General features: G+C 44.8%; 1 protein-coding gene across 6 annotated transcripts in view; it reads right to left on the bottom strand.

Annotated features, from left to right (window-relative positions):
• RNF220 (ring finger protein 220) overlaps nt 1–27,354 on the bottom strand; it is a 410,389-nt gene that overhangs the window by 261,152 nt on the left and 121,883 nt on the right. Inside the window, exon 1 of one of the 6 annotated variants that reach the window (XM_053244323.1) lies at nt 12,529–12,725. The exons of 4 other annotated variants lie outside the window; for them this stretch is intronic. In XM_053244323.1, the coding sequence (XP_053100298.1) occupies nt 12,529–12,706 (178 nt within the window). In that variant the 5' untranslated portion in view covers nt 12,707–12,725. Of the gene's footprint in view, nt 1–12,528; nt 12,726–27,354 lie in introns of those variants that run through there. One more of the 6 variants, XM_053244324.1, reaches the window with a different exon arrangement.

The following is a 27,354-nucleotide window of genomic DNA, read 5'->3' as shown; positions in this document are numbered from 1 at the left end:
AGCTTTTCGTGACAAACCATGCCAAGCAGCTTCATACCATGGGAAGAGACAGTCCAGTAAGAGCCAAAGGGACACTCGCTGAACGGCCCTCCCTAGGAGATTGTGATGTCTTTTCAGTCTGGCTGGATGCACAATGATGCAGCTATGTGACTCTGAGGGAATTCTGAGGGACAGACTCACCCAGCTTCAGCACTGATTTTGCTCACAGTTACACTCCAGAAATATGTTTTCAGTTCACATAAGCCATTTCCCATAGTCTGAGAAACATACCAGCGGGAATTCGAACCGGCAACCTTCTGCTTGTTAGTCAAGCATTTCCTGTGGCATACAAGTATGCAAAGGAGAGCAGAGAGGAGGAGGAGAGAGACAGGCAAAGCTAGTATACTGCCTAGAATTGTAATATCCAATGGCTGGGGCAAACTGCCAAGACTTTTAAGAGGAGGCCACTTGTCACACTCTCTTTGATTGGACAACAGCAGAACTACAATTGTCAGCATCATACAGTTTAACCACATTGTCAGCATGTGGTTAAACCCAGCCAGGACCATATGAAATGCTTTGTGCAGGAGAGCCCAATATCACTGCTCAGAGTCATCTGGTCATCTAGCTCAGCATCTTTTCTCCAACTGTGGTCTGTACTCAATGCTCCAGAGGTTAAACATACAACACTCACAGAAATCAGGGAGTGACCCATCCCTGTTTGCTTCCAGATTTCAGCAAGGCCAGCATAAACATGAAGCTGTCTCCTAACCACTAAGGCTGACAGTCGGAGGGTGACGTCTCTGTCATCAATTTATCTCCTGTTTTTTGAACCTCACTGAACACATTTGCCATGTCTTACAATAGGCCACAGTGTAAAAGGCAACTTCTCACCATGCACTTCAACTAAGATGCCCAGTCATAAGATACAGTCATCTCATTCTGTCTCACTCTCAGGAAGTTTTCAGTTTCCAGCTAGCTGCATCTTAATCTGTCAATTAACTTTTTGGACTAAACTAACATGCAGTGACAGCCAACAAATCTTGGATATCACCCAAGCTGCTACTATGTTTAGGTACTCTTGATGATTTGCTTTACCTCTAGATCTCCCAAGACCTCACTGGCACTTCCTATTTCTATGCTTTGCTTGACCTTTACTTCATCACTCTGCATGGCTACATCGTTGATCCCTGTCTTGGACAGGTTCCTTGATTCCCTGGCTGCTGAATTGTTTTCAGCTAATTACTCCCTCTCATGTAACCTCTGAAGCTATCATCAGACAAATAGGAAGCTCCCTACTACCACGACCACCACCTAACAATTATTCCTCAACTCCCTCATCCTCCACCTCATTTGCTGGATGGAGCCTTTTCAGCCCCTTTCCATAAAACAATCTCATCTCACTTCTCACCCCCTCCAGAGGAATCAATGGCCTCATTGAAGAAGAGATGACCTTGTGGATCCTTTAGCCAGAGCAGGATTATGAATTCCAGTGGGAGAGGTTACGTTTTTCAAATGTCATGTCATTGGATTTTATATCAAACACAGGCAGCATGCTATGGGTATGCAAATCTTTCTGCCAATATGTAAGTGTGTGAGGGCATGCGCTTGAAATAGTGAGTATGTGGATCACTGGATGATAAGGAATGTAAAGCAGCTTGCCTTACGGTGCAGAGTAGGGCAAAGCAGCGCTGAAATGAAATTGTATATCTTGGCTGAAAGCATATTTCTCATGGAATAAAGGCTCATGGCTGTTGTGTGTGCAGTGCCAGTTATCCAGATGATCAGAACGGTCTAAAAACTTCCATATCCAAAATGCCTAGTCCAGAAGGTTCTAAATTAAAGAACTATCTCTGCAGTACAAGAAAGTGACTATAATAATAAAATAAGTGACTATTTCTGGATAAAGCAGCAATTATTCCTTAGCAGATGTGTGGTCATTCCCAGATCATAGGTGGGTCCCGAGATATCCTGAGATAGCATGCTAAAAGCCCCTGAAGCTCCCACAATCCATAACAGTCAAATCCTAACAGATGCTAGGGATATGCTTCCCCATGCCATGTAGCAGAACAATCCTTTTGTACTGTTCAGAGCCATGCCTCTGAAAGCTCTGGAGTGTGTGTGTGTGTGTGTGTGTGTGTGTGTGTGTGTGTGTGTGTGTGTGTGTGTGTGAACAGTGCCCCAGGTGTTTGCACTTACGGGTTTCTTCTTCCTCTAAGGGTACAGTGTGCAGACTGTAAGCACTGCTGAACATTCAGGAGCATTTCTTTGAATTATAACTTCTGAAGTGCACAATATTTTGCTCGTATGAGAGACAGAAAGGATTTATACATAAGAAAGAACTCACACACACAAGGCTCTCAAGTAGTATAAAAAGAATGAGCAGCATAAAAGGGGGGAACAGCAAAACACCCTTGAATTTGTGCCTGGTCCTTTTAGTATGTGGCACAATTGTTTGACTGTATGAACAATGTTGGGATACAATCAAGGGACAGAGCAAAGAAGCGCCAAGCTGTGTTTGTTTATCCAGCTTCCCCTCCCAGCAAGAAAGCCCTGACACCGTGTCCTGCAGTGTTGTGTCTGCAACCCCAACCAGCTAAATTTATCCCAGCTGCAGCCGTGTTTACAAAGCTTGTCCTGTTTCCACTGTTATCCCATCCTGCTCCAGTCTCAACCAATGGCACTTTACAAGCTATGCACTCAGCTTCATTTCCTTGCCTTCTCCGATGTAGGAACGCAAAAAAGATGAATGTAGTCACACAGAGACTTGATTAGGAAGTTCTCTTATCTAGGGATGGAAGAAAGGGAGTGGTACTGTCGTTTTTGTTGACATGTGTTCACACGAATTCTACATCTATTTTTGTTCTTTAAAGATGCTTCTTTAGTATTTAGTATACTCTTCTTCCTGTTTCCCCTAAAATACATTTGTCAACTTTGAAATGTAATTGAGACCTTTTTGACTGGTTTCTTTAAAAGTGAGTTTCGTTAGTTCATTCTTTATACCTGAATGTAAACAGATTTATCCTATAAGAGCAGACAATGAGACATTTCTCATGATAACGTAAGAAGGCTACAGTGTGGGCAGTGGGGAAGGCTGCTAAAACGTACCTTCCCCACAGTTGATTCCTCCATCCTTGTTGGGCGCACTGATCGCTAGGGATGTGCACAGAACCAGCGGCAGCTGGTTTGACAGTGGGGAGGGGTTACCTTTAAGGAGCAGGGAGGGTGCTTTTACCACCACCCCCGCCACTGCATTTCCCCCACCAGTGCAGTGTTTAAAAACAGTCTTGTGGGGCAGCAGCATACCTCCTTGCCACCCTGGTGCACATTGGACCAGAAGTGCCCGTCAGGAGGTTAGCTGCCGCCCCACCGGACCATTTTAAAACACAGTGCCGGCGGGGGAAATGTGGTGGGGGTGGTGGAAAGAGCACCCTCCCTGCTCCTTAAAGGTAACCGTCGCCATCAAACTGGCTGAACTGCCAGTGCTTGGAACCAGTTCGGAGATCCATTACAGGGCCTCCGAACAGGTTCATGCAGATCCCTACTGTTCGCACAACCACCTGCCGGATTTCCCAGGATGCGTGGAGGTTTGGGGGCCATGACATGTTGTCCCAGTTCCCAGAAATCCCATAATGCACCGCATGAGTGTGTGGTGTATTGTGGGGATCGCCCCAGAGCTGGCCAGGAGCTTGCTCTTGTGTTGGTACCAACAGAGCGCACCCAGCAGTCAGCGCACCCAGCAAGGGCAGAGGAATTGCCTGCAGAGACGGTAAGTTTTAAATCTGGCTAACTGGCAAGCTCCCTAAGTGGGTTTGCCACTGTACCACCGCCAAGAGCCACTCACCTCCCAGCGGTTCACACACGAACGGGCTTGGTTGCCTCTTGGCTGTGCGTGTAAACAGTCTCAATGAGTTTGGCGTGTGTGTGTGTGTGTGTGTGTGTGTGTGTGTGTGTGTGTGTGTGTGTGTGTTAAGGATGGCAGAGACTGTTGTTCCTCCACTGTTTTGGCCATAAAGGTTTGGCTAGACAAGCTGAGGTGGTTTAGGAAGAGGAACCAGGAGGCAATGCTGGAAGTGAAAGTTTAGCTGAGGAGGAACAGAATGCTAGAACCAGAAAAAAGAGCCCGAATAGAGGAGAAGAATAAAATAATATGATCCCATAGAAACTCCAGTGCTGATGCAATTTACCTCCTGGGATTGCCTTCAGGCACTATTCCTTCAAGCACCTCATCACAAATCCACTCCACAAACTGTGAATGTCTCAAAGAGAAACAAACATGAAGAATATGCTTGAGAAAATACAATGGGAAATCTTTATTATCACTTGCCAAAATTACAGGATATAGTGGTGAGCTGACTAATGTGAAGGATAACATGTTTAGAATTAAGAAATTACAACTCTACCATTATAGACCTAACCACTAAGAGGTATGAAAGGCAGTAGTGTAATTCAGCTAACAATTGGGGCATATTCACAATTGATTGACCCATCTATGCATGTAAAACAGCCCAAATAGTCAAGGGGCACAAACTGATGCTCAGGCAGCTCTATCTACAGAAGCCGCTATCTACAGAATCCTCCAAGTGAATTATGCACAGTGGATAGATACAGTTTTTCATAAACTCCTTTGTAGCATCCTACATCATCCCCTGCTGAGCCAGCTCAGAATGACCATTTGTTTGAATTCACTCGCACAGTTGTTTATGTTGATCTCATCTCTTTTGATGCACCATCCATTTAAGATGATATAATGACTGGAAATCATGCATGGTCCATTATGTTTTTTTCTGCTATAAGCACCACAGATCTAGAGCCGCACATGTATGATGTATAGATGGCAAGAGGTCATGAGAATTCCGTAGCCTCGTCTTGATCAGGTGCCCAACCCCAAACACACACTTAGAAAGGACAGATCATGAGTTGGCTCTGTTAAAGAGCTCAAGAGTCTCAAAGGGAGACACAAAACGTATGTACCTCTTGCTCATACATGCAGCTTTCCATCTCCGGAAGAAGATCCTCTAGTCAGGAAGTCGCGGCCCTGATTACTTTGTCTTCCCCATTTAAGAACATCCCTAACTGCTCCTTGGATGGCTCAATTAGCAAAGTGAATATATTATATAAAGTCTAAAAGATTAAACTATCACAGGCAGCCCATAATTTCATGAAGAAGTCAGGGGAGCATATCCCTCTTATTAACTCTATAACAAATGTGATGAAAATGTTCAAATAGAATGTTAATGCAATGTTACGTGTAATTTTCCCAGGCGATCTCCTGCTGAAATATTTCTTTATTAATAGTAATTGAGGGTATAAATTATGAATGAGGCGATTTTCTCCTTTCACCGGGAAAGACGTCCTAATGGCAATAATTCTTTCTAATCATTTTTGGAGAGTGGGGAGAGGTGGAGCAAAAAGAAGGGTTGTGTGTGTGTGTGTGTGTGTGCGCACTTTTAAAAAAAACCTCCTTCCAAGAGAACACAAAATGAAAAGGAGCGTGCCGCTGTGAAGGAGGAATACTTTGCACTCACAGTGAGTGCTTGTGGGTATAAGAAACATACCTGTCATGAACTGAGTGTTAGAAGACTCAGGTTGAACTGCCTACTGAGTCACGAAACTTGATAGGTGGCTTGTGCCTATCCCACCTCACAGCAGTTCTGTGAATTATTAGGACTTGAGCATGCAATGGGTCTGCAGCTTGAGGCCTGAGCAATGTCCAACAGGGATGTTTGTCAGTGTGCCCACTCTAAGTTTTGGACACAGGAGAAAATAAAAAACTAATATGCAAATCAGCAAAATGGCATTGCCACATTTGCATCCAGGCAAACAGCATATCCAGTTAAAGGATCTCCAATAACAATGGCTGGGGAAGTGCCTGCCAAAAAGCTTTGAGCAGGCCTGCTCAACTTTGCCCCCCCCACCAGCTGTTTGGACTACAACTCCCATAATCTCCAGCCACAGTGGCCAATAGCTAGGGATTGTGGGAGTTGTAGGCCAACATCTGCAGGAGGGCAGAAGTTGAGCAGCCCTGCCTTAAAGGGTGGCTGTCAGTCAGAGTAGACAGTACTAGGCTAGATGGACCAATAGTCTGGCTCACAATAAGGCGGTTTCATATGACCTGTGCTCTCACTTAGTTTGGGAGCAACACCAGTAAGAAGTGCTCACTAATATTTGATATGTTGCCTGGATTTGATATGCAAATTTGATATGCAAATAGGGCCATAGCTCAGTGGCAGAGTACCTGCTTTGCACTCAGAAGGTCCCAGGTTCACACCCTGGCATTTTCAGGTAGGCCTGGGAAGGACTCCTGCCTGGAACTGTGGAGAGAGCTGCTGCCAATCAGTATAGCTATTACTGAGCTAGATGGACCAGTGGCCTGACATGGTAAAGGCAGCTATCTAAGTTCCTATGGTGCTTTTTACAAACTGTAAAAAGCTTTGTATCAAATCTACAGCATTATACTGGAACTGAGCCTAAGTGAACATGTGAAAACTCAGATCTAGCAGTTCAGGCAAATGATTTTCTTGTTCTCTGTAAAGGGATGGTTGGATTATTCCTCTTCTGAATCTGTCCAGCTGAAATTCCTATCTACTGGCCATTGATCTGTCTCTTTCAGCTGAATTAGAATTCACATTAACGACCAACACTTCCTCCCTGACATCAAGTTGCCTCTTAACCTTTTTCAAGAAGCTTGCTGGCTACCAGCAGTATTCATGGGCAGCCAAGCCCGGACTTGGCTGCTCATGAGAACAGCCTCTATGTGTACCATCATGTGGGTCAACCATCTCTGTTTTGCAGAGCATGAACAGGACTAAGAAACAGAACTTGGCTACAACTTTCCACAGTGTACAGCAAGTGTACACATGGTGAAATAAACGTGTGGGCTTGTCACATTTGGAGGTAATTCACACAATCAAAAGCTCTGTTTTACCTGAGTAACGAGTTTGGGAGCTGTGTGTGTTCCCAATTTTCAGTTGTGTGGAAACAAGAGGAAAACCTGGGTAGAAGTGATTGTGCAGAAGAAAGGTAGGAGGAAAAGCTACCCGCATTTTCATGCACATAGTTTTCATGCATGGAAGTGATATCCCTGTATGAAATCATTACATCTAAAATGGCCCTTATTATCAGATGGTAAATACTACTACTGAACTTAAAACACCTAAAGCTATAATGTCCTCCTTACAAGTCATGCAGCATCAGGAGCTTGATTAAATTCCTATTTATTCATTCCTTTCCTCACTGTGCTTCCTTCAAGAGGTTTAATGGCAGGGCAGGGGACTGGAGCTGAGAATTGCTGTTTCAGGAAGACCAAGTCTGGGATACCTATGTGACTCTTAAAGATATGGGGGTGGAGGTGGGGTAGGGAGCAAGGCTAGAGTAAACTAGTCCATCCTTTCCACAAAAGCTCAGATCAACACTTTTCTCCCTGCCAATGGGAGTTGCTAGAGCCTAACAACTACTTAACTGGTAGGTGCTCATCTCCAGGTTAGGCAACAAAGCACAAGCCCTGTGAAGGCTTGGGGTGTGACAGCAATTCCCTCTTCTCCTGCTCTATCACTCACCCTCCATATTGGTCAAACTCTGTTTGAGACCACTATCCCAGGAGTCGTGCCACCTTCCTGGAACACAGAAGAATCAGACAAAGAAGGGGGCTTTGATTCCCTGGGGAAGAAGTTGAATGCTGGATTCACAGCAGCAGGGAGGGGCTGGGTGCCAGGAATTCTACAGAAAGGGAATCAAGTTCTAGTGGGTTAGAATAGGAAAGGGGCCGGACATCAGGCCTCCTAAGCTTGGAATGGATCTTAGTGGATTGGAGAAGGGGGTTGGTTGGAAGTGAGGAAACACCTGCGTCCTTTGGTCCCACTCACCTGATTGAATTTGCAGTCCATCGCTTGCTCCTCTTGCAGCTGCAAGGCATGATCGCCCGGCCGCCAACCCCATGCTCTCCCCGTCAAAAGAGGGGCTAATTCAGTTATCCCAGTGGCATTAACTGCTGTGAAGGATAGCCCGCCAGCACAGCCCATGTGCCTGACATAATATTAAAGACCCCGCTGCCCTTGCTTGGGGCGGATTAAGCTGTACTCATTGCTTTAATGCTGGGCTCCCCACAAGAAGCTGCCCCTTAACTCTATTACCCCCTGCTTGGAGCTGCCTGACCCATTGTTACCACTCCCTCTGATAATTCACCTCCCTGGAAACTTTGCCTTCTTGACCTCATGCTGGAACAGCAAAACGAGGCTGGATCATACGTCCTACAGCACAGGCACAGCCATACTTCTCTCTGTCCGTTTCTCAGCTAATCTCCCTACATCTCAGGTTCCACTCCATGCTGGCAACGCCTGTTGCAATGGATGAGCTGTCCTGTATTCCAAGGGCTCCAAGACATAGGCGTCTGCTTAACTGAACGACACATACTGGCATGCAACAGCCACACCGAAATAAAGCATGGCAGAGTAGGCAAAGGGAAAGCAGGTGCCCACCAAGCACTGCAACTAAGTAAGAAGGAAAGACAAGCAGGAACAAAGCAGACATGCTGACCTGGGGTCTGCCCTGGAGCACGTGGCCTGACACATGCAGCCCATTTCTCAGCTTCTGTACCAGCCCGTTAAGTTTCATTCGGCCTCTGCTGAGAGGAAGGGCGAGGCAGTTTTCAGCCTCAGCTTTTGCCAATAAGCGCCAGTGTCACTCAGTGAGTATCACTCACTGCAGAGGGTTTTGCAGACTGGCTACTGACTTAGCTACCTGTTACCTTGCTACTGGAAGTAACTGATACTGAAAGAGCAAGCTAAATGGCTAGCAATTAGCTTGCCACTTGGTACTGGAGGCGCACCATATCCCACGCTCCCTGCACCCACCCACCTCTTCGGGCTTTGCCTGGTACCCTGCAGGCCAGGGTTTCCACTTTAGTCTGAAGAGGACTCTGCCAAATACGACACAGAACCACTCAGCCCTTATTCCCAGCACACCAGTTTACTTGTGCAAAACTGGCCCCAAATACTATTGGCACTAATTAACGGAAGGCTGAGAAAGAAGGGGGGGGGGAATTCTAAGAAACACAAAAATAACACACACACCCCAAACTGATGATAAGCCTTGTGGCCTTTTTCTATGGAGTGTATCAAAGGCAGATTGAGAAGGCACAGAATTAACTCTATAGCATTTACTGATACTAGATTTTTAACTTGTTTAATTTGGTTAATCTTATTAGTCTGATTTTATATTGTAACTGTTTTATAAATGTTGGGAGCCACCCCGAGCAGTAATGTACTGGAGGAGCAGGGTATAAATATTTTATATAAAATGAAATAATAAAATAATACATACATACATACATACAGGCATCTTTGCCCATCTGCATATGGTTTGAATTATATGATAATTAAAACATTTAGGGGAAGGCAGATTTAAATCTGAGCAGGTTATAGTTCTATGTACAGGACGGCCACCCACTAGCAAGTGGTTCTTCAGTCAACAGAAACAAAGGGAGGCCAGAGAAGTGGAAAGCACAATGTTGCCACCTGCCATTTGTGTTTGAGCCACATGGGCTGGAGAATGGAAAGGGTCTGACATTCAATGGATAAGAAAGGTGGTGCACAACTCCGTCTCCACACCTCTTTGGCACATGGGCGATGATGCCTTCCTTTCTTCTACTACCTGTCGGAATGTTCAGGGCTCACAATATGCCGTTTCTGTGCATTAGAACCTCTGCAAGGGGGAAACTGAAGGTATATCTCCCCAGCAGTAAATGGCCTCATAAAAGTGACAGAAAGATGCTCATATAGATGCTTGTTAAAATTTTATTACAAATCACCTCCAAAATCAGCTGCTCAATTTAACTTGGCTAGGGAGGGGAGAGGAACTGGGTGAGTGGGGAGAGACGTACAGAGGAAACAAACTGTATTCAGCCATGAGAAAGGTGGGAGCACCAAATCAATACAACCCAGGAAAAGAACCAATACTAAACTGGTACTCTTCTCTGCAAAAGAAAAGAAAAAGAAGCAGCAGCAGCTGCCGCCACCACCTAAACACCACCTTTTCTTGGAACCAGCTGAGTCAAGGGCACTAGTCTCAGACTTATCAATATCTATTATCCACAAAAGCTCTGCTAGTGACTGACAGTTTTAGAAATCTACACCTCTTGGTAACATCCATCACATAATGCCCCTAAGCCCTTCCCATTCCACTCCAAAATCTCCTTTTTGCCAAAACTGTGGATACTGCTCTTCCCATCTATCCATCGTGGAGGCACCATATATATCTCCAAAAGGCTTCCCGGCTCCTCATATATCTGTCTAATTAATATTATTCCTAGCCTAGCACAGTCTTTTCCCCTTAATAAGCAAAGTGCTGACTTTATTACAGGTTTCCTCCTCACTTATTACTTTAAATCATATTCAGGAAAGAGCTTACAGAGGCAAATGCTGTCTCCTGGCCCACATGCCACCCCAGTCAGCACCTTCATCCAAGCCTGGCTGTGGCCCCTAGGTGAGGTGGGGGGAGAAGTAGGGTGCATTTAAGGGTTCCTAAGGTTCCTGACTGCCAGGTTGCTCTAAACTGAAGAGAAAGGTTGAAAGGTCAATGCTGGGTTGTCTGGCCCAAGCAAAACAAGACATTAAATGAACGCTAATGAGATGCACCTCAGTATGGCTGCCTCAGCACAACTGTCTTGGGTCAGACTGCATTGGGAGAAGGAAACGTATTGCATGTGCACACAGAAATAAGCATACTACCTTGCAGGGACATTGGAGAACAATATTAACAATTGAACAAGTATATTCTGTCCCTCTTTTTCAAACACCGCCTGGAGATTTAAATCTTAAGTGCAGTTTGCAACATAAGCTCCCTATGGACACAAAGAAACATACAATGCATGCCAGCCTAAAATGCTCATTTCTCCCTCTGGACTAGGGTACATTAACATGCATTTTGACACCACACCTTGATATTTACAGAGCAATGTGTTGGTGGTTCTGCACCAACAACCACTTTTAATTCTGTCAAGGATAACTCTTCTGTCCCTTGACCTATTCCATGATTTTGCAGTGTAAAAACTTAAGTATAAGCCAGAAAATTGAAAAGAAGTAGGGGGCGGGGTGGGGGATAGCTCCAGTTTAGGGAACAGCTTTATTCACCTAGCCTGTGCTGTCAGAATGGAACAGAATGTTTCATTACCTTTGGTTTTTCTAGTGCCATGCCCCTGCCCCTGAAAGAGTTAACCCTCCCAGGACTCTGGGTGTTGAGGTGAAGGGGTTATGTGTGTTGTGCTTGGATCCTTTGGCTGTAATGCAATTTCTCAGCTCTCACATCTATATTTATTCAGTTTTGTCAACACTCCACACCACCACCACCCTTGTGCAGGAGTTATTGATCAGCCTAATGGAAGGGATCCGATTGCACACGCTCTGGCGTGCCTCCGCATAGCCTCTCCCACTCCAGGCCAGCCAATCAATCCTATGGTGCCCCCGAAAATTTGCCATAATTCAATTTGAAGATGTGCGATTGCTTAATAAAAGCTGCACTTGTTCCTTCCTCTTAAAGGCATGTGTTGGGGGTCTCAGGCCAGCTGCAAATCCCGTCACCACTACAGCTGCACTCTCAGAAAAATGAACAGAATAAGCCCAGAAAAGAAGCTCCAGAAATAATTAGAATGGGTTGGTATGGCCAACCTGTGGCCCTCGTTGAACTGAGAGATACTGAATTCAATGTCACACATACAAAAACAGCCTTGCTGGACAAAACATCCACCCAGGGTAGAATTCTTTCTCTGGATTTGGCCAGGACTGTATGCTAAAGAGAATTATCAATAGAGAATGCCAGTGAATCAATATTTGACATCTCTCAGCAATTTTAGTGACTGCCTTTAACAAGAGAATGTATGCCATGACCCAGCTGCCACTGATATTTTTATGCTCTGCTATTGTTAAGGTATTTTAATCCAATAACATTATGGTCATTATCATCTATTGTAGGAAGGAATTCCAAAGTTGTATACTGTTTGAAAATGTATGTCTTCTTGTCTTACTTTAAACCTAAAAATAATATTTTTTAAAAAATTATTCCACTTTTATCTTGCCTCAGCAATACAAAGAAGCTAACCAGAAAAACCACAGAACAACAAATAAAGGAAATCACAACAATGTGCCCAACAACAATGTTCATAACTTAGCATTTTGAGAGTACTTTTGGAGTGTCCAAAGTGCTTCACATATATTATCTCAGGAATCCTTAACACAGCTGTATAATCACCATATTGCAGATGGGAAACAGAAGGTATGAGATAGTGACTTGCTATGCAACCATGAAGCTCACAACTGAGGCAAGATTTGAATTTGGGACTTCCTGGCTCACAGCTCATACTCTTGGCCACTACATTAAACCAGTAGTGTGTGCTAGTTTTCTTTGGAGAGGAGGCAGGAATGTTACATTCTAATAATGAATGAAGGAGTATGCAGCTGTTCTCTAGTGGCAATCTCCACACTAGTTATGAATTTGTGAGGTCATTCACACGACCTGGTTGGTGAGGTGGCGGGCGGGAAGACCAGTTAAACTCACCTTTCCCCCAGAAGCACGCTGGTCTGTTGCTGAGAGTGTGGACTGCGCTCCCAGATGATCCACACTGTATGCTGCAGCATGGAGCTCCAGAGGTCAGGACGACGCATCCCACAATGCACCACACAACTCTGGATATCCCACAATGCACCACACAACATGCACGATGCATTGGTGTCATGCCCTTGATCTCAGATAGCGAAGAGGAAGGGGAAAGCTGACAGCCTTTCAGCCAATGCAGGGGTGCCTGAGGGGCAGAGCCCAGCTATCAGTTCCCAAGAGACGGCTGAGGAAGGTCCGGCTGATGTTGCAGAGCAGGCACAGCGGTCTGAGGCAGCAGAGACAGCAACGGACAGACTAGAAGATGATCTGTGCAGGCAACCCCCACTGACTCCACAGCAAAGGCGTGTCACAAGGTGAAGAGCACAGCTGGAAACTATCAGGAGGAGTAAATGCCTCTTGCAGAGGGCTGATAAGCCTTGAATCCCTGCCAGCTGAGTTATCAGCTTGGACTATAAAGCACGTAGACAGCTTTCTGTTAGCCACTGGAAGACAACATTTGTCAACCCTCATGTCGACAGCTTTCAGCCCAAGAACAGAGAACTATTCCGAGCCGTGTTTTGTTTCTGCAGCCCAGATTGTATTGTGGACTATCTTCCTGGACTTCCCTTCTGGGTGGCCAGATTGCTGACAATTGGGAGAATTGCCCCAGGAGATGGGTTCTTTAGGAGCCCACCTCTGTGTCTGCTGGGGCTGAACATAGCCCCAGCGAACACACCATCCTGGATCCCAGGTTAAGGGCTCACACCATAGCTAAGAGCTGGGTTTTTAAGTGGGGCTAGGCTGCCCCACCAGGACTGGGTCAGATCCCAGTGGTTCTCATGCACAGCCTAACCCAAAACAGCCCCTGTATAGTATTTTGTCTTACTTTAGACATCCTTTATCATCTAAGCCCAACTACTAAGTGCTGCGGAAGTTCCTCCTGTTATTTTAGCGTAAGAAGAGTTAAGCCTTGCTGTTCCAAACATTGTAAAAATGAGACTGTCAAGAAGTCTCTCATGAGAAGATAAGCAACCAAACAACCTGGGGGCAGGACCTATCATGAAGGGTGGGAAGGGTTTCTCTGTTCCTCTGAAGCTATAGACAAGGAATGTCTAAGTTGTGGGCTAACTAAAACTTCTTTATTTCAACTTCCAAAGAGGTTGCTTTGCTTAGACACTACTTAACAGACAAGGCCAGGTAAGTATTTGGTATTAAATGGAAGGAGCTGAACAACGATTCCCTGGGTTAGGTGTGAAGAGGATAGAAGGATTCAATGTTCTTTCAGACTTTTTGAACCCATTTTTAAAAACCCAAGAATCACAAAAGTATTGCTAGTAGAAAAGAAACAAAGCACCAGATTTGTAACAGACAGGTTTTTGAAACATCCTGCAAAAGAAAACTTTAATCTTAGGTCAGATCATATCCAGTACTATCAAGAAAACCACTAGGTTTAACTATCATTCTGGGCACAGATTTAACATAATCAAAGAATGGAATCCAGGAGGAATCCTTCAAGGGCCAAATTAAATGCTAAAGCTCATATGTCTAACATTAACCTCATGGCTGCTGTGTATTTTAAATTATTTTTTGTGCTTTTACATTTTTGTTTGCTGCTTGAGCTCAGTATACAGAAAAGCAGAACAAACATACATTGAAATAAACACATACATGTACCTTCAGAAGGGGGCAGTTTGCAGTGGAGAAGCTGTGGAAGGGATGCTCAACTGTACCTTACTACTTGCTTTCCCCCAACTGCTTGTCCCCTAGGAGAAGCAATTTGAGAATGATTTTGAGAGAGAAAGTATCTGGAGAGGGAAGGGTTAAGCACCCTCTTCCCTCCTGCAGCTTCCATTGGGCTAAAATTACACATGGCTGGGGGTGGGGGTGGTAATGTTTAGTTTGTCCTTGTGAGCAATATACACATTTTGCTTCACTTTTCATGTTTCTTCATTGAGTTTGCAATATCCTGACTTTTCACCTGAACCAATGCTCTTATGTTGAAAATCCTTGGCCAGCATTTAGGTAGGTGCCAAAGATGTTACCAGGTATTGACCTGATTTCCCTCCCTGCATCCAGCCTTTGCCTCCGAACCATCAAGGAACTAAAATACTTAATACCTTTCTTAGTAATCTGGGAAATTATATTTTGTTGGGAAGTATTTTGTGATTGTCTGAAGCAATACTCATTGCACACTATGCAACACTCACAGGGTTGGTGGTAGCTCAAGAAGGGACAATGCATCAATATTAAATTTAACTTAAATATCTGAAACTAAATTAAGTGGCTGGCCTCAGCTTTTTCCTCTCTCCCCCACACTGAGCAACTCACGGACAAAGGATAATCTTGTTCAAGCACTACTATTCCTGCTGCTTGAACTCCTAGCTCAAACTTTGAGCATGATGTGACACCTTCCTTTCCATCTCATGACACAATACCAGTCCACACACAAACACACACACAGTTCGATTTAACCCCCACCCTGACCATGTCTGTCCCTTTGTATGGTGAAGCAAGAGCCCTTGCAAGCCGAGGCAGCAACCACTCACTCAGGAATAGGGTCACACTGGCAGCCAGCTGAACTTGAGCCCTGTGGATCAATGGTGCTGCCCCATTCATGTCCGCCAGGGCTGAAACTCAACACCAGTGCTCAATAATTGGAGGGGAGAGAGCGGGAGAGGGGCTACTGATGACTTCTCAGCTCTTCAAAGAAGAGAGCAAATTGAAAGGCTTGTCAGGAGTCAAAACAAAGCAGGGCAGGGACGTGCTGAATGTCAGAAAGGTTACAACCAGATGCAGAGAAGAGAGGTTGTTTGGGGAGGGGAATGGGCCATGAGGGCACACATGTCTCTGCTGGTCCTTCCTACTCCTTCCATTAGCACCTTGTATGTATAACATTTCTGATATTAAACAAACATAATCTGCATCCAATAATTTCGACTATTTGAAAACACAGAACACAAATCTGATTTTTTTAAAGCTCCAAATTTCATAACTTTCACATCTGAGTAGCTAAATGTTTTTAATCAGTGAAGTTATTCAAGCGAGCAGCCCTACTCAGGTAGGGCTGCTTCTTGTGTGGAGCACCAGAATCAGTCCTGATTCTGGCGTTCTTCACTGGAGTAGCCTGGGTTTTTTACCCATCTCTATACAGGGGTAGAACGCCCTTCTGCCCCAGTCATATGAACGCCTGGGCTGCCTGCAGCCTGAACATTCACAGAGCTGGGCAACCAGAGTGCCCGGCAGCAGGGAAATCCCCCAATGCCCCACACTCCTTGAGCGGAGTATTGTGGGATTTCTGTAGTCTGGGCTGCATTTCCCCAGCCTCCAGATGGCCATGCCACTTGTGGCAGCACGGCTCATGTGGGTGTGCAAGCATTGCAGCCGAAGAGGATGACTGGATAGTCTGGGGGGAAGTAGGTGTGATCCTGCCTCCCCCACACCCGGCACTGCCCTCCCCAGCTCCATGCAATTAGGTCACATAAATGACCTTAATGTTTTTTTGTTGTATTACTGGCTAATAGATGTTCATTTGACAAGTGAAATGGGAGTGGGGAGAATTCCATTCCTTCCTCCAAACCCACTCACTACCACTCCAGTCCCCAAAAATGGAGAATCAAGCCTGTCCCCAATACTTGTACTCCTCCTCACTACAATGGCAAGCTGCCAGGAGCTACAGGGCGGAAGTGGTCAATTTCTTATTCCCAAATTGGCTGATAGCGTGCCCTGAAACATACACAAAACTGAAAGAAGGAAGGGGGACAGCTTCTCGTCAGCTGTTCTCACATTCAGTACTTGGCCAGCAAGAATGCCTTACAGTAACCTCTCTATAAAACCCTGGGAGCTTAGGATGGAGCTGGATGTAAATCTGCTTCCAACTCTCCTTCCTTCCTTCCTTCCTCTTGTAGGCACTCCACAATATGCAGTGACACACACATCCACACGGATCATAACATCCTGGGTGCAGATAATCCGGCACTGCAAAACATGTTTGAGAGCTGACTCTTTTAAGTTAGCCTCTCCATCACTTGCTGCTGGAAACCATGAAGGGCTGCACACCATGGCCTCCAGTGTACACTCACTCCTCCTCATTACAGAGGTGCCACAATAAATAACAGTGATATTTCAAAAGACACAGGTATGATAATGAAGAGAGATCCTTCTTCCACAAAGCTCAACTGTAGTATTAAATATTTATAAATGATATTTAGAACTCCCAGGCCTGTAAAATACCTTTTTTACACAGATAATATATATTGACATTGGAGAACCAAACCAGTTCAATGTGATTAAATACAGAAGCAAATGACATGATTCACAACTCCCCGTTCCACAGAACCTGCAAGGCTTTCCGCACATTCCTCTTCAGAAATGCAAAGTTCCCCAATATTGTTGCTGTCCCACACCTTCTCTGTACTTGGGACATACATTCAGCATCCAGATTCGGAGTATAGCCGTATGTCCTCACAAAGCAGTGTCCGATTGAGACCATTTATCTGGGGGTCAGTAGGATACAAGAAGAAGTAAAGTGAACCTTTGCAGCTCTTCAGCGTCCTAGAGCAGTGCTTTTCCAACTTCCTAATGACAACTCATTTATCTGCTGAGGGAACTCTATGCATTTGCTAGCTACCCCTCTCCATTACTGAGGATTCTCAGATACATTTGCTGGGGAGCTCTCATCCACATACAGCCAAATCAGGTGGCAGAGTCCTATTGGTGATATAAATCAGTTGAACCACTTCAGACTATAGGTGGATGATCACATTTTTTTAAAAAAAGTTTCCAAACATTAACAAATCCCCGCAAACAGAAAACCAGAACAGCTGGCAAAAGCTGGGATGGGATATTTCTCCCTGATATGGCAATGTTCTCATACAGGGATTATTTTACATGGAAGATAATCCAAAACTGGAATTTCCTACCTATGGTGAGGTAGCGCAGTTCTTTCCACCACCTCTTTCCCATTCCATTCTCCTGCATGTGAGAGGATGGGCAAAAAGGCACTATTCGCAGGAGGATGCAGGGCTGGACCAAGCCCCTACCCCAACAGCTGAGGTGGGTAAGGCGCCGTCCACACACAGTGCCCTGAAGCATCAAATGCCACTCCAATGCCAAATGCCGCCCCCTTTCCCAGGGCCAGACTATAGCATGCTGAGGCCCTAAACTATGTCAACCTGAAAAGAGCCCATAGCATTACAAAAAGATGCTTTACAAATACATGTATTATTCTAACAAAAAGGACAATGAAAACAGAAGTAATAAAACTTTTTTTTCTTAGCAAAGGTGCAATGAAAAACTAACCATCTGACAAAAACAGTTGACTTGCAGTAAGCCTATTTGCATTAGAAATGCCTTTAAATAAGATATTCCTCTTAAGGGATAGAGCTACTCTGGGAAGAGCAACTAGATTCCAAGTTCCTTCCCTGGCATCTCCAAGATAGGGCTGAGAGAGATTCCTGCCTGCAACCTTGGAGAAGCCGCTGCCAGTCTGTGTAGACAATACTGAGCAAGATGGACCTATGGTCTGACTCAGTATATGGCAGCTTCCTATGTTCCTAAAACTTGAAATTCAGTAATGGAACATAGGAAGCTGCCTTATACTGAGTCAGATCATTGGCCCATCTAGCTCAGTATTGTCTACACAAGGGATTCTCAACGTTGGGTCTCCAGATGTTATTGAACTTCAACTCCCATAATTCCCAACCAAAAGCCACTGGGGCAGGGGATTATGGGAGTTGAAGTCCAATGATATCTGGAGACCCAACGTTGAGAACCCCTGGTCTACACAGACTGGCAGCAACTTCTCCAAGGTTGCAGGTAGGACTCTCTCTCTCAGCCCTATCTGGAGATGCTAGGGAGGAAACTTGGAACCTTCTGCATGCAAGCATGCAGGTGCTTTTCACAGAGTGGCTCCATCCCCTAAGGGGAATATCTTACAGTGCTCACACATGCAGTCTCCCATTCAAATGCAAACCAGGGCAGAACCTGCTTAGCAAAGGGGACAAGTCATGCTTGCTACCACAAGACCTGCTTTTGTCTTCAGAGGTCCCTCATAAGATGAGGCCCTAAACAGTAGCTTACTTAGCTTATGCCTAAATCCAGTACTGCCCTTTCCCCTTCTTTGCCACCACAAGAATGTGCCCCCTTCCTTTTCTTATCAGCATACTACTGCCAACACCACTGCTCCACTCCCCACTCCCTGGTTTTTAACAAGGCAGAGCAAAATGGGCAGAGTAAAAGAGGAAGTGTATGGTAGAGAGGAAAGTTTGTCAGGGATGCACTAGAGATTCTCCCTAGAGTGCATCCCCAACAAAGTTCTGATGAACCCTGGATTTCCTAGAATCTGATCAGGAAACCACTAATTTAAAGGAACAGACGTTGTTTTCTAAAGCTCCACCCACAAACCAAAATCTACCCACTCGGTATGCCTGATGGCCAATACCTGCAAAGGGCTGAAAGACCTTTAGTACAATTATGTCATGATCAAAAACAACAGGCACTTAAATAAAATAAAATGTGAAGAAAAGGAATAGGAAGGATGGTGCACATACACTTCCAGGCTCCTTACTGACATTCCAGTATCACTGCAGCACCCACTCATATGTAACTTCAGAAAACAGCACTTTTCAGTCCTAGAAGGATATTTTGCATAGTAAGAAAAGTGTGCTGTCCAGTCGATTTTGACTCCTGGTGCCCACAGAGCCCTGTGGTTTTCTTTGGTAGACAACAGGAGGGGCTTACCATTGCCTCTTCCTGCACAGTGTGAGAGGATGCCTTTCAGCATCTTCCTATATCGCTGCTGCTCGATATAATACCAGCGAGGATTCGAACCGGCAGCCTTCTGCTTGTTAGTCAAGCATTTCCCCGCTGCGCCCCTTAAGGTGGTCTATTTTACATAGACAGTATACCGGTGCATTTTGCAGCAGACCATGTTGCACCTGTCCACAGCTATCTTAAAGTCTTTGTGGATTTATTGGCCAATGAGTTTCCTTAGAGGAAGCTTCATAGAGAAACAAGTTTCCACTAGCTCTGAGCAGGGCATGTGCACAGTTGTCAAAGCCTGGTCGCTGTAGAAAAAGATTCTGTTCCTTAAAGCAAGTACTTTGTCATGTTCAGGAAAAAGTCCGAGTTTTTAAGCCATTCCAGCCAAGAGGAAGCCTTAGACCTGGAGCCCACTGAGCCCAACATATAATGGGCACAGGCCCATCTACAGAAGGTGATCTGCTACGGAGCATATAATTAAAGAGCCCGCATGGTGCTAGTGGTACAAAGTCTTTCCATGTCTTTGCAGGTGTGTGTTTGAGGGGAAGGACCTAGATGCTGTTTAGCAGCTGTCCCCATACTCCCTCCCCCGCTCCACTGTTGCACAGATGTCCCGTCAAAAGGGCAAACACACTGAATGACAGCAGATGCCCTATAAAACTGCCTTGCTGAGCAGTTCTGGCACCTTGTTGCAAAGAGTCCACGCAGCCTGGCCTCCATGTGCAGGTAACAAGGAGAAAGGGGGTGTGCACATCAAAGGTTCAACATTTGTGAGGCACAGCACGCAGGGCGGCGTGAATTATAGGCTTTGATGTTTTTGCTGCAGCGATGGAGTTGGCGTGAAGATCGTTTAGAAACCGCTATTTGCAGCTGCCCGTAAGGGCCAGGCAGGCCCTTAAAACAAAGGATCAGATTTAACGGGCACTGCTGGGGAGTGGAGGGGATGGAAATTCAGCCTCAACTCATGCTGGTCCGAGCTTTTCCTTCCAATGTGTCCTCACACTGCAATCAAATACCCTCATCCAACTGCTGAGAACAATACTAATTCTCTTGCCTTTACCAACCCCCTGCTAAAGCGGAGGGTGATGTTATGTGGGATTGATAAACCACACCGTTCTGAGCTATGTAAGGAAATTAGTGGGCAGCAGATCCATTACAAATTAAAAGAAGTTACTTTTACCAGATGTGTAGAACTCATTGCTATGGGATGGAGGGGAGACCAAAAAGATGGACTGTGATGGTGGTTTTTTAAAAAACAACAACAATGGTACAATCTGATGTACAGTAAATTCCTCAACAGCCATTATTAAAGATAAATATAATCATGTGCTCAGGCCGATTATATCACTAAATCGGAAAGGTTGAAGCCAAGGATCAATGTGCTTAGCCACAGATTTCCAAGCAGAGGTGAAGCCAGTTTTTCCTTATCCAAATGTATCCCAAAAGCCTGTTGTCTCTGAACAAAAGTCACAGATAGGAATTTATGTAGTGGGGGCACCCTGTACCCTACCTCTATGCCATGATCCCTGGGGATAACAGAACAACCTATATCAGCAGCAGAACTGGTCCTATTTCTGCATTGTATGTTCCGGGGATTAATAACCTTTTCTGGTTGATCAATTTCCCATTGATTATGTAGGGCAAGAAAGAGCAGGAGATATATTGGGATCTACTGGATATCCCTGGGTGACTTGCAGTAGATCTGCAAATGTTTCTGACTCTTAAAAGGTTAACAATTAGTGAAGTAATGTATAAGAAATGGAAGGAAGGACTGGTGGTCATTAAGGACAAATACAGACAAGTGGTTCAGATTTGCAGAGACAGTGGCTGACCTCCTGACAAAATTACTCAACATAAATCCTACTGCAGTTAAGTAGGCCTTCAGAATAACTCCCGAGTAGTACTATTGAGTAACAGTCTGGATGTCTGAATGAGCTGAGACTGGTGAGGGATGCTAAGATCAACAAAAAGGTTTTTCCCAAGTATGTTAAAAGGAAAAGGAAAAAAATTGTAGGTCTATAGGATGGTGAAATATTAACAGGTGACAAAGGGAAGGTGGAACTGCTCAACTTCTGTTTTTCTCTTCCTTTTTCCAAAAAGAAGTTATGAGAGTTTGGTCTTGCTGTTCAAGACTGATGAGAAGATGATCTATCTTAAATTAGTTTAAGTCTACCAAGCCAAATGAACTGCATCCTAAGGTACTAAAAAATCTTGCTGATTTACTCTCAGAACCTCTGTCTATCATCTTTGTGAAGTCCCGGACACCAGGGTGGTTTCACACAGCAGGCTTTATGGTGAGTTTACTGAAAGGCTTTATGGTGAGGTGAGTTCAAAGTTGCCAAAAAAAACCTGACACAAAAAGTGAAATTTTTTACCCTGGATATGAATTGGGCTACACTCTAAAGTGCAATGAAAAACCCAAATTGTATGTGATGTGCTCCCCAATAGCTCAAAGGGACTTTGGGGTAAATCTGACTGATATGTGCACACCCTCCATTATGGAGGAGATGCAAACTAAAAGCCTTGTGTGAGAAATGTCCAGAAGGTTTCCCAGACAGCAGGATTTACCACGGATTTTCTGCGAGACTTTACTGTGAGTTCAAAGTTGCCCAAAAAACCCAATGCAAAAAGTGCATTTTTTTTTAACCTGGATATAAATCAGGCTACACTCTAATGCACAATAAAAACCCCAGATTGTGTGTCAAGTGCTCCCCGATAGCTTGCAGGGACCTTAGGGTAAATTTGACTGATATGTGAATGCACATCTCCATTCTGGAGAAGATGCAAACTAAAAGCTGGGTGTGAAAAACCTTCAGGAGCAATGTCATGAGATGGGATACTGTTTTCCAGTCTTCAAAAAGAGTGGAAAGGGGTATCCAGGAATCTACAGACTAATCAGTCTGACCTTGATAGCAGTGAAGATACTAGAACAGATTATAAAGCAATCAAGTATTTTGATAACAATGCACTGATTAGTAGAAGCCAGCATGGATTTGTCAAGAATAAATGCTGCCAGGCTAATCTTATCTCTTTTTTGATTGGGTTACTAGCTTACTAGATTGTTAGACTGCTATGGACATCATTTATCTTTATTTCAGCAAATCATTTGACAATGTTCTCCATGATATTTTGGTTAGCAAACTGGCCAAATGTCAGCTAGACGATAAATTGTCAAGTGGATTCACAACTAGTTGAAAAAAATGTACTCAAAGCCTGTTTTTCAATGAATCTTCATTAAACTGGAGGGAAGTTGTGTGTGAGGTTCTCACAGAGCTCTGTCCCAAACCTGGTACTCTTCAATAGTTTTATCAATGACTTAGATGAAGGAGTGGAGAGAATCATCATCAAATTTGCAGATTACACAAAACTGGGAAGGATCAACGATAGTTAAATTCAAAATGATTCTGACAGAATGGAAAACTGGTCTTGTGGTAGCAAGTATGACTTGTCCCCTTAGCTAAGTAGGGCCCACCCTGGTTGTATATAAGAATGGGAGACTAGAAGTGTGAGCACTGTAAGATATTCCCCTCAGGGGATGGGGCCGCTCTGGGAAGAGCAGAAGGTTCCAAGTTCCCTCCCAGGCTTCTCCAAGATAGGGCTGAGAGAGATTCCTGCCTGCAACCTTGGAGAAGCCACTGCCAGTCTGGGAAGACAATACTGAGCTAGACAGACTAATGGTCTGACTCAGTATATGGCAACTTCCTATGTTCCTAAAAAACAATGGATTTTTGACAAATGGAATGTTCTGCATTTGGGCAAAAAAGCACAGGTAAAAGATGTGGGATACCTGCCTTGGCAGCAGCATATATGAAAAGGATCTCAGGACTGCAGTCAATCATAAGCTGAACATAAGTTGGCAGTGTGATGTAGCTGCAAAAGATTATCATAATGTTGGGCTGTATCCATAGTGGGGGGACATGACAGCACTCTTCAAATACCGGAAGGGCTGTCACATAAGAGATACTTATTTTCTGATGCTCCAAGCTAGTGGGCTGGACAGCCTTCTCCTGGGGATGCTCTAGCTCTGGATTTCCTTCATCAAGCTGAGGGGTGAACTAGATGGCTTATAAGACCCTCTCCAATTCTGATTCTATGTTGACACACACAGTCAACTCGTTTCATCACCTTTAATTTAAAAAGCTCTTTACAAGTTACAAAACCTTATTCTTTCTGTTCCTTGTATCTCACTCTCACTCTTTCTCCCCTCACTTTCCCTCTTTAAGCTGGATTATTCCGCATGCACCCCCGCCCCAGACGCATTCGTTCATATTTTCACAAGTTGAATGCTGCTTTGCTGTTTTCTGCCTAGGCCTCTCTCCTTAAAAGGTCTCTTTCCCAGATGGTCCTTGCAACTCCTCCCCCCGCCCCCTCAACATTGAAACAGTTCAATGTTTCATAAACTTTGCACTACTTGCCACCTTCTCTACCTTGCAGACCTCCCCTAGACCACCATCAACCTTCTGCTTGGTGAGTGAGTGTGCGGAGCTCCTCACACAAAAGCCTGTGCATGCAAGCTGCTATGATGTGCAAGTTCCTTTTGAAGGGAAGGAAGGCTTTTTTCCAATAGCAGAAACACCTCCCTGCTTTCTCTTACTCATCTGCCCCATCACCATCATTTCTGTGCTCAGCTTTAGTCCCTCCCTTGAGGAACCCTGCTGGAACCGGCATTAATGCAACAGGATGGGTATTACTATGGGAGTCTCTTGGCATTCTGGGGGACTATCTACAGGTTATGCAGTTGGGATGAGAAAGAGGTCAGTGGGTCTACGCGGCTGCTCTAGGCAGTGACCCCAAAGACAGGAACTGCAGGTTTCCTTCTTCCAGCTGCTTCTTACTATTCCCTCTTCATCTTACCTCTGCCCCCAAACTACCAGGACTAGGGTTTGCCTGGGGAAAGAAAAGACAGAAAGAGAGAGCATTTTCTGCACTCCAGTTGCTGTTTGTCTTCTACATACGGTCAACTGCTTATTCATTCAAGTAATACATGAGCATGAGACTGAACCAGTTCCTGCCTTCTCCCTCTACACTTTGCCATCAAGTTTGATCCATGGTCATGTGACAGTGCTTTACATTGCACACCCAACATTTACAGTGTTGAATCCAAAGGCTGGCTGTTGATTAGGAAGGCAAATCTATCCATCTTCAGCCTGGCTTAATGCAGGAAAGCATCAACTTCTTACTTCACTGAAGGCCATCTCTTTTGAAATGACTATTAATTAGCACTTACTGGTTAGCAGGCAGAACTGAATTCCTGAGTGTCATGGCCTTCTGAGAGTGAGGTGGGGAGGGCTGGGAAGAATGATGCTCAGGGTTTGATTAGGGGGAAATGGAAGGTTTGGGAAGGATGTTATCAGCAACCACCAAGACCGGAATAGTGTTAAAAGACAACTTATGGTCCAGAAATCCTGCAGGTTCAAAAACAGATAAGTTAATCCAGAGAAAAAGGAAATGTCAGGCTTTGCCATGGGTTTACTGGGAGGCTTTAATGTGAACTCAAAGCTGTCCCCAAAACTAGACGCAAATAGTAGATTTTTTTTTTTAACCCCAGATATAAATCAGACTACACTCAAATGCGCAGTGAAAAATCCAGTGGAGACCCGAGTCCAAATCCCCATTCAGCCATGATACTTGCTGGGTAACTCTGGGCCAGTCACTTCTCTCTCAGCCTAACCTACTTCACAGGGTTGTTGTGAGGAGAAACTTAAGTATGTAGTACACTGCTCTGGGCTCCTTGGAGGAACAGCGGGATATAAAATGTAAATAGATAGATAGATAGATAGATAGATAGATAGATAGATAGATAGATAGATAGATAAACTCGCAGGGTCTTCAGGGTGAATCTGGCAGATATGTGAACGCACCCCCTCCATTCTGGAGGAGATGCGAGTTAAAGGCCTTTAAAAGCCCCATGTGAAAATCTTCCTGGTGAGGTATCTACCCAGTGTTTTATAGTGGGTGGGGCTGGAGGACTGGGCACAGGCAGCTTGAATGGAAAGACAGAGAGGCAATGAAAGAAAGCTGGAAGTTTCTAGATGGAGTTCATTGCAACTATAGCGAAGCGGGGGAGAAGAGGAGGAGATCTGGTCTTGCATGACTTGTCCCTTAGCTAAGCAGGGTCCGCCCTGGTTGCATATGAATGGGAGACTTGATGTGTGAGCACTGTAAGTTGTTCCCCTCAGGGGATGGAGCCACTCTGGGAAGAGCAGAAGGTTTCAAGTTCCCTCCCTGGCTTATCCAAGATAGAGTTGAGAGAGATTCCTGCCTGCAACCTTGGAGAAGCTGCTGCCAGTCTATGAAGACAATACTGAGCTAGATAGACCAATGGTCTGACTCAGTATATGGTAGCTTCCTATGTTCCTATGAGAAGGTTCAGTGGGGAAAGGAGCTGTTCAAGTTGCCCTCTAGGGATCTGGTTTACCTCTACTTGTACTCTGCTTATACAGTCATGATGACTTATATAGTCATAAACAAAATAAATTAATATTTTGTTTAATATTAACAAAGTTTCCATAAGTCTCCAGTACTCTCTCATGCAAAGGGGACTAAGTCTAGTACTGTTGCTCCTGGAAACACTCAAGAAAACACAAGCATGCAAGCAAGCAAGCAAGCAAACAAACAAACAAACAATAAAGGGAGTGCAATACATGCTAGTCTGGGCTGGACTAGATGAGTAGTTGGAGAAACCAGGAATAGGATCCATTGTTTCAGCATAATGTAGCAGGCAAAGCGGGATTTTGCAAAAAAAAAAAAAAAAAAAGCCAATGAAGGGTTCAGTGGGAATAATCTGACCTTAAAACAACAGACGGAGATGGCCTTTGCCTTAAAATAGCAGTTTTCAATGCTGTGCCATTTGAACCTAGTCATACAAGTGAGGGAGTCTCACTTGCATTACCAGGAGGATGGGACTGCTCTGGGAAGAGCATCTGCATGCTTGTGTGCAGAAGGTTCCAAGTTCCCTTCCTGGTATTTCCAAGATAGGGCTGAGAGAGACTCCTGCATGCGGCTTTGGAGAAGCCACTGCCAGGCTGTGTAGACAATACAGAGCTAGATCAACCAATGGTAGAAGGCAACTTCCTATGTTCCTATGCCTTAGTAGCTGTGTGGACCTGAATTTGAGAGGCATAGGGCACAGTTACATAAAACGTGCCACACATGAATATGAACGGAGCCAGGCACATCACTACCAGGGAGCCTTTTGTCCATATCCCAACCTCACATGCTCCACAGCAACCGATCACTGTACAGTTTTCAACCATGACCTTCTCCGCATTGCGACCGATCATAATTCTTAGCAGTTCTACGGACTTGAACCACAGGTCTAATCTGCTTCCTAAAGCTATTCTATGTCAAAATGAAACTGAGGACAAACAGATATCCTAGCAAAGTCCACCCATTTTGCTGGCCTCTAAACAACAACACCCCCAGGTTAAAAAAAAAGTGCAAGCAAGGGACAAGGAGTCATGCAGCTTGGCCCTGGGAGTGCAGCCTGGACATTCCCCTCCACATACAGCCACTTTTATTTCCAGGAACACTTCTGTGCTTTCCTCAACTGCATGCTTGCAGAATCTCTCCTGGTGGCTTTGCTACAGCTCCCGTTTGAAGTTGGAGACCAGATGGGAGCCTGACCCAAGGATAAATAAACCAATCAAGTCTGAGAAAACAATCCCACAACCATCCTGTCCCCTGCCTACACCAATGGAGGAGGAGGACCTAAAGAAATGCTGTGATGCTGGGGCCATCCCCCTCCATTTACCCTTCAAAGCTCCTCCTCTTGACAGTGTTTGGTATGCTGTATGGCGGGGGGGGGATGTTTTTCTAACATGGTGAACACATGGGCTCCCTGAAGCCCATTTATTTTATCTTAGAGATCCTGGGGTTTTCAGTCAAGAGCCATGCAAAACAGTTTTGCACACATACTTTATTCATCTGAGAAGGAGGGATATTCCCCATCTAGTGATAACCACAACAGGAGAAAACCTCGGACTTGGCTTGTTTTGGATGGAACATAACTCACACTCACCCCACTGC

The sequence above is a fragment of the Hemicordylus capensis genome, chromosome 4, assembly GCF_027244095.1.
Source record: "Hemicordylus capensis ecotype Gifberg chromosome 4, rHemCap1.1.pri, whole genome shotgun sequence".
NCBI classification, from domain to species: domain Eukaryota; kingdom Metazoa; phylum Chordata; class Lepidosauria; order Squamata; family Cordylidae; genus Hemicordylus; species Hemicordylus capensis.
This window is presented reverse-complemented; position numbering and strand designations above follow the sequence as displayed.